The sequence below is a fragment of the Triticum aestivum genome, chromosome 2D (genome assembly GCF_018294505.1).
Source record: "Triticum aestivum cultivar Chinese Spring chromosome 2D, IWGSC CS RefSeq v2.1, whole genome shotgun sequence".
NCBI lineage: Eukaryota > Viridiplantae > Streptophyta > Magnoliopsida > Poales > Poaceae > Triticum > Triticum aestivum.
In genome coordinates, this window is record NC_057799.1 from 644,501,899 (window position 1) to 644,510,306 (window position 8,408).

Sequence of the window (8,408 nt, forward strand, 5' to 3'; positions counted from 1 at the left end):
ACGTGTAAAAGTGGCGTGTGGGCGAACTGCTGAACGCCCACACACCAGCCCCTCCTGTGTGGTGAAACAGCCGTGTTGGCGATCGGGTGAACGCCCACATACCAGGCCAATCCTACGTGGCACTAGAAACATGCCAAGATTCGTGCGCTCATGAGCGGACGCGGATCCACGCGTGTGGGCAAGATGCAAACGCCCACACGTGTGGGCGTTAACATTTTCGTTTAAAAAAAGAGGTTGGAGGTTCTTTTTTATTAACAGAGAAAATACCAAGGTTTTGGGCAAACTGTAGTATTAATACTGCAGTTTTCTGTGGCTGTCAAACAGCTCGCTGTATTCTCAAAAACTGTTGTATTCTCAAAATACATAGAAAATACTGAGTTATCAAACGGGGCCTAAGTTCCATCATGCTACACAGGATTGATTACTCATGTTACGCAAAGCAACATGTCTTGGAATCATTGCTTTCGTACGATTCATTTGTTATCAGCCCTGAAAAAATATGCAGATTTGCTGTATATCTGCCCTGTAACTAATTAAGACCTGGCTGCAGGTTTTTTCCAAAAATTTCACCATAGGTTCACTCTCCCTTTTGTTTGGTCCCGAGGACGTTTAATTTGTCCTGGATTTCTTACAAAAGTTTTGGCTTATTAGCTATCATCCTGACTAAATTTATTTTTTGAAAGGACCAGACTAATTTATTATGCTGCCATTCTTTAGGTTGCTCTACTTCACCAAGTAGATCACCAACGCCAACTTCCACAAACAAGAGAGATAACGTATGCGGCCAAGCATGGCCGCGGTCGTGACCGGAGCGATGGGCACCCTCCTGCCCAAGCTCGCCAACCTGATCACCAAGGAGTACAACCTTCACAAGGGTGTCAAAGGCGAGATCATGTTCCTCAAAGCTGAGATGGAGCATATGGAGGCGGCTCTGGTTGAGATCTCTGAGGCGCCAATTGACCAGCCGCCTGACAAGCAGATCAAGCTTTGGGCCAAGGATGTGAGGGACCTATCATACGACCTCGAAGATAACATTGACAAGTTCATGGTGCACATCGAAACCCATGGACAGCCAGAGAGGTCACACAGCTTCAGGGGTTTCATTGATAAGTGCCTCAGCCTGCTGACCAAGGGCAAGATTCGGCACAAGATCGGCATCGATATCGAAGACATCAAGAGACACATCGAGGAGATCAGTGAGCGGCGTAAAAGGTACCAGATTGACGGTAAGGCTCCTGCCAAGCCACCTGGTCCAACTGTTGACACCCTTCGCCTGTCAACCTTGTATAAAAAGGCGACGGAGCTCGTTGGCATTGACGAGAAGAGCCTTGAGGTAGTCGAGATGTTGACAGAGGGAGACGACGTTTCCAAGAAACAGCTCAAGGTGGTCTCTATTGTTGGATTTGGTGGATTAGGCAAGACAACCCTTGCCAATGCAGTGTATAAGAAGATGAAAGGACAAGTCAATATTCAAACACAAAAACCGCAATTTGATTGTGCGGCTTTTATTTCAGTATCTCTTAATCCTAACATGAAGCAGATTTTCAAGAGCTTGCTCCATCAACTTGACAAGCACACGTACCAGAACATTAATGAGGCATCTTGGGGTGAAGAACATCTCATTAGTGAGATAAGTACATTCCTTGAAAACAAGAGGTATGTATGTGAATATGTGCTCCTCAATGTTTCATACATGAACACCACAAGGAAATTGCAGTAGTGCAGAACTCTCATGTTTTCTATTTGCTTTGCCATTTATGTTAAACTTTATTAGATAGCTCAATTCTGCTCAATGTATTAGAACTTAAATAGCCTTATGATATATGTATTTTGTTATTAATTGAAGGTACTTGATTGTTATTGACGACATATGGGATAAATCTGTCTGGGAAAATATCAAATATGCTTTGCCTGAAAATGAATATGGAAGTAAAATAATCACAACAACTCGCATTCTTGATGTTGCCCAGCAAGCTGGTGGTTTATATCGTCTGCAACCTCTTTCTGTTGTTCAGTCAAGGAAGTTATTCTACCAAAGAATATATGGCACTGAGAATAAAACAACACCCGCTCAATTGGTTGAAGTATCTGAGAACATTCTGAAAAGATGTGGTGGGGTGCCTTTAGCTGTCCTTACAATTGCTAGTTTGCTGTCCAGTAAAATGGAAAGAGCACATACACATGAGTATTGGTCCAAGGTGCATAAGTCTATGGGTTCAGGGCTAGATAATAGTCACGATGATGTGAAGAACATGAGACAGATATTATCAGTCAGTTACTGTGATCTACCTCCACACCTAAAGACTTGTTTACTGCATCTTAGTGTGTATCCAAAGGATTATGAGATTAAAACAGAAGAACTGATATGGAAATGGGTGGGTGAAGGTTTTGTGAAAAAAGAACAGGGGAAGAGGTTGTATGAAGTAGGAGAGGCTTACTTAGACCAACTCATTAATAAAAGCTTGGTCCAACCTGAAAGATTTGACAATGGGAACAAAGTGCACTCTTGTTGTGTTCACGATATGGTGCGTGACCTTATCATTTCCTTGTCAAATGAGGAGAATTTCCTAACTGTAGTTGGTGGTCAGCAGCCAGTGTATCTACCAAGTAAGATCTGCCGACTGTCCATCGAGACATGCATTGAAGAAGTTGCTAATCAGCTGCCAACCACGGGCTTGGCCCATGTGAGGTCACTTACTATGTCTAGCCTAGCTTTCAGTTTGTTGCCAGCGCTTTCGTGTTTTCCAGTCCTACGCGTGTTGGATTTAACTGGATGCGATAAAGTGGACAATAATCATTGGAAGGATCTATGCAGTTTGTTTCACCTGAGATATCTGCGTTTAAAGGGTACATCTATCACTAAGATCCCGAAAGCTATTAGGAATCTAAAATTTATGCAAGTGCTGGACATATGGCCCACAATAATAGAAGAAGAGCTGCCGTCAACATTTGTTCAACTAACACAACTGTTGTTCCTAAGTATTACAATGAAAACACTAGGAGAGCAGGATCTTCAAGTCCTTTGGAGCATACCATCTCTCAGCGAACTCTGCATAATGGTGAAGGAACCTAAACACAGAAGAGGTAAACGGTTGGTCATTGACAGTGGTTACCCATTTCTGTGTCTAACGAGCTTCTGTGTCAATGGTGACACCATGATGCTTACGTTTGAAGAAGGAGCCATGTGAAGTCTCAAAACTCTGCAGTTACATTTCTATGTGCATCGCACAGTACTTCAGTTTGGTGATTTCATATTGGGTTTAGAGAACCTCTATTCGCTTGAGCATATTGATGTTACAGTCTTTGATGAGCACAAAGAGATGCAGACTATGAAGAATGCATTCGAGGAAGAGATAAGATTGAACCAGAACATGCCCAAACCGACATTGAGAACATTGGAACTTGGCTACGAAGTTGTGGTAACTACTATTTCACACTTTCAGGCGACATGCTTATATTATTTATCTTATATACAATTAGTGTAAGTATTTGCTTGTTTCTCATCTTTATATCCTTGTACAATTTGATATTGACACCAGTTATTCATGCATTTCAAATACTAGTTATCCAGTCGTTTCCTCTAATCTTTAATTTAACTAATTGTATTTTGTTTGGCATTATGTCGGTTTATCCATGTAAAGGAAAGTTGGTTATTTACCTGGAAGTTGAGTAGCGTTGGATTGCATACCCAAAGTTGATTGTCAAATCGATAAAATGCCAAAAATTATATAAATCTACTTCATAATTTACCCGGGGGGGGGGGGGGGGGGGTCTATAAAGTAAACAAACTTCACCCTTTATCTGTTGGTTTTTGTCCTAAAGCATTTGCTCATAATCACATCCTCCAAGTTTCAGATTTTTTTGATTTTTTCCTATTTTTTTCGAATTAACCGTTTACTGTGTGGGTGCACCGAAGGTGGGAACTGCCACTACTTAGCCTACTTACACCCCTAGTCCTTTTACACGTATGAGCATACGTGTGCATGCTTTCGGGTTCCTGCAGCTTGCTTGAGGTGTGCCGGCGGGTCAGCTGTTGGCAGCTCGCTAGCAGTAGCAATGGAGGTCGGGCGTGTTGGGCGTTGGTGGCACCGGGGGCTGCCCATGCCGCTGCTGTGGCTGGTTTTATAGATAGCACAAAGAAAATCAGGACATATGGTCGAGGAGGCACTACGCTTCGATGATTTGGTGAGGATGTGTTGAGATGACGTACGGGTGGATGGCGTCAGGTTGATCTGCCACCGGGAGACATACCGGCGGCAGGTGCACGCGGGACAGCCCTACGAGCAACTCGTTTGCTTACACTCTCGCATTCTCGCCTTCTCATTTCCAGATAAAATTGAAAATGCCAGATGTTTATTTCTAGTTACATTGAAGCCCCTACCGGTAATTTTTACCAATTTACACCCAGCTTTGGGTACATAATCCAAAGCTACTCAACTTTTTGGGTAAATAACCAGATTTCACCTTTTTGGTAAGTTAATATGAGTTTTTTAATGGTAAGTTAATATACATGAGTGTAATAGTGAGTACGAGAGTAACAATTAGACTTGAGTGCTGTCCAAACAAGGAATTTAAGTAATACAAAGGAAATGGTTTATAATTGTAGCGGCATAGCTTGATCATAGTTTTGTAGGACTTATTTTCATTGTACACAAAAAAAATTCATGCGACAAAATAATAATTCTGTCGCATGAGATCTGCTGTTACATGGAAACTTGTCACAGGTAATAGTTGTGGCGGATAGGCGGCTTTGGCTTGTAGCCTCCCCACCAGCTAGTCGGGCTAGGATGCAGCAGTGACTAGGATAGCATGCCCTGGACTGGAACATTCCCAAGGTGGAGCCTATCCGCAACACAGGGTCAGAGTGGCTATTCATGCTGTTGGAACCTATAGATGAAACGGCGATCGTGGCTGGTGGTGATCATGATCATGTGGAGAATCTGGCATATGGGGGTAACGAGATCACACACGACAACCCGCCACCCCCTGCTGAGGCGTCCCCATGCTTCTTACATGGCTATATCACTTGTGCATACAACAATGCTCAGGTGATAACCTAGAGAAGGGGAAGATGGTGGTCAGCTCTACTCAGCTGAGTGTGAGGCCGAGTCCGGTGGCAAAGGTACGGCCATGCTGGATCCCCCCTAGCCGGGTTTGGGCTAAGCTCAACACGGACGGGAGTTTTGTTGTGCCCACAGGTGCGGCCGGAGGAGGGATGGTCCTACGGGATGATAGAGGTGATATCGTCTATAGCGCATGCAGGGAGCTCCGTACATGTGATAATGCGCTAGAGGCTGAGCTCTTAGCTTGTAGAGAGGGCCTGGATCTGGCCTTACACCGGACCTCATTGCCTATCATCATTGAGATGGATAGTGCGGAGGCAGTGTCGATGGACAGACATGTCAAAACATCATACACTTGTAGAGGAAATAAACAGATTAGTTGAGCTAGATGCCAGGGAGATTTTGTTCACCCATTGTAGTCGCTCGGAGAACATTGTTGGCCATGAGCTGGCGGCGTATGGCCGTAGTACCCCATGTACGGCAGTCTGGTTTACTGCTGGGCCGGACTTTGTTGCAAACTTGGCTATGGCTGAGAGGCCTCCTTGAGCAATGAGAATTTTCTTTCCCCCCGCAAAAAAAACTAGGATAGCATGCGCATAAGAGGGGTGATGGGGTAGGAGAGAAGAACGAGGTAGAGAATAGATGGATAACTATTGCTTCCCTTCTTTGATTATGGTCCTCTCCGTATAAAGGAGTTACAAACCATGAGACAGACTCTGACTGGACCCCAAATCTTTCCTAACTATACTCTTTTCGTAACACAACCGAGACTCCAAAAGCTACCTAATTAGTTCTGCAGAAGCTTGCTGCTGTCCTAGACGAACACGTTTCCTGTAGTGCAATCCTACCATCCCAAAACTACCCAGAAAATGACGGTTCTATTATGCATTTCTGTTCTGCATATTAGGGAAACATGTAGTTGTGTTGTCCAAACAAGTTTTCTTTCTAGATATAGGGAAGAAATGGGTAAGTCCTTCATATACAATAATGATATAAGTAAATATGTTTACATTCTTTTAAATCTTTCTACATGTAGCATGCTTCATGCTTGTATGTCTAAATTTCCCTTTATCAATTAACAGTCATGGTTACATTATCAAATTATCATCATTTGTCCAAGGAGGTATGTGGTGCACCATAGAGTTTGTAAATTTCTTAGCTGTCGCAGATGATAGGCTCGCATCTACACTAACCAAGTACACATACATGTATGTCGTAACCAAAATACTATTGCCCATTGATTGCATGTCGTTTTCTGCGAATTGCACCAAAGCATAGATAGTCTACAGAACAGTTAATAGTCTTTTGTTTGTTTTGACAGCTGATGATAATGTTTCTTACTGTTATTTCCTGACAGAGAAAAATTCAGGCTAAAGATCAAGTGATTAGGGCAGCTTATAAATTCAAAGAGGTAAAACTCAACTTCCTCTCTAACACACCATACAAATTATTCAAACAAAGATGTTTTTACATTGAAATAAGATCTTTCTGAAAACTTGAACGGTGGCCTCACTCAACCTTTTTAAGGCTTGCTGGATAATGACGAGTAAATTGCAGCAAACCACCAGTTCGATGTAACGGTGTGAGAGTTTGGTGCCACATCAGCCTGACTGTGGGCCCCTTCTGTCATAATCTCACTTAACAGAGCTAGATCCGCCGATCAGTGGTTTTTGCAAAGCGATTACGAAAGACGGGGTGTTTTCTGCAAAGAAAATGTAACCTAGTGTTTTTCTGCAAACCTAGCCATCAAAGTGGTGATTTTATGCAATTTACTCGGATAATGACTGGGTATTAGTGGTTAGCTCGTGCATTACACCATGCAGAAATTGTAGCAACACGGATGCCATTCACATTTTCTTGTAAACATGCATGGAATCTCAGTTCACTCAGAGAAGGAAAGAATAACCTGCATGAAAATGAATCCTGCGCATTCTTCCACCTATGTCACTAAAAAGTGATGTAATCTAATACCAACACCTTTATTACTATACAACTGCAATTGTGGGTTCAAAGGTTGACTCTAAAATATATCTTCAAACAAAATATCGTGTTTGTCTAGAAGCTACCTAGCTAATGTGTGCTTAATCACAGGCGGCTCAAGGTCTGATGGGGAAGGTCTCCGGAGCTGAGAGCTAGTTGTCGAAGCTTTAATAAACACACTACCACAAGAAAACGAAGCCACCGACCGTGAGGTCACCTCTGGGCTCAGTCCAAGGAGCTAGTCTGCCTGCTTGCTGTTCGTACAAATAAATTGAATTCTATCTGGCTAGTCATGTGGGCACGATATGCCCTAAACAATTATATTTCACGGCGATCGTGGTTTCTTGGATAATATATATGTTGTTTTTGTTACACGAAGAATGCCGTCAACATTTGCTACCAAGTATGTGACTGTAAATCTTGTATTTATCTATACGATGGATTTTTTTGTTTTGAAAATGATGCATGAAGCCATTTTAATGATCTGAAGTTCGAAAACAAAGTCTGAAGTTCAATAAAAGCTCACAGAAGGAGAATGACATCGTATGATGGATAATTTTAAAGTGCGCTCTTTAATTATTCGATAAACATGCATATGCTTAGGAAGTTGTTTGCGTAGCTGCCCCTGTTAGTCAGGAATTCATCGACATACATCGCTTTTGTCAGAACTGAAACCACACAGGACAGCAGCAAGCCGCTAGCAATTTCTGTCGCCTCCCTCTCTTACATTGACGGATGGCTTAAGATAGCTATTACAGTACACAAGGGATTGAAGAACTCAGCCTTGTCCTGTCTTGAAAAAAATATATCAGATCACACAGTTCCTGTGCTCACTTTTATCGAATGGGACTTAAACTTTCTCACTGTTCCTTGTGTCTCGCAGTTGGGCTTTGCTGCTTGGGAAGTTTGACCAAATTAGATTTGTATGTGGTGCGTATTATGGCTTAGTGAATCTTGCCAAACTTTTTATGTTTATGACATGTGGGGTCTACTGCTCATAAACAAATGCTTGCCCTAGGTGTGGCTAGAACCAAATAATCACCCAACTTGGTCAAATTTATCTAAGATGGGGTGTGGCAAAGTGTGGTCAGGAACCAAACATCCCCTTAGTTATTTGGACCCTTTGCCATCGCAGCCGTCGCTCCGGCGGGCAAGGTAATCTGCTTGACGACACCTTGGAGGTCTTCATGTTGGGATGATCTCCACCGCGTGGGCCCAATGGCCCACCGGGCCTTTGATCTGCGCCCTGATCGGGGGCGCCCAACCACCTATGGTTGACGGGCCCCTGTCGCACTGCGCCATATAAATAGGGTGGGATCCGGCGGCACGCTTCACGAGGTTTGTTGCGTTGCCAGGCCCCTACCA

At 43.2% G+C, this 8,408-nt stretch overlaps 1 protein-coding gene across 2 annotated transcripts; it reads left to right on the forward strand.

The window, feature by feature from the left end:
- The first annotated feature begins 673 nt into the window (after positions 1–673).
- On the forward strand, positions 674–7,324 carry LOC123055307 (disease resistance protein PIK6-NP). Of its 2 annotated transcripts, XM_044479305.1 has the most exons (6): positions 674–1,623; positions 1,844–3,084; positions 3,232–3,419; positions 4,836–5,048; positions 6,421–6,474; positions 7,155–7,324. In XM_044479305.1, exons 1-6 carry the CDS (start codon positions 779–781, stop codon positions 7,197–7,199), a joined length of 2,586 nt encoding a protein of 861 aa, XP_044335240.1. In that variant the 5' UTR covers positions 674–778; the 3' UTR covers positions 7,200–7,324. The 2 variants fall into 2 exon arrangements, with proteins under 2 accessions (XP_044335240.1, XP_044335241.1); XM_044479306.1 differs by lacking the exons at positions 3,232–3,419; positions 4,836–5,048; positions 6,421–6,474; positions 7,155–7,324 and having other exon boundaries at positions 677–1,656; positions 1,847–3,188.
- Positions 7,325–8,408: the final 1,084 nt, after the last annotated feature.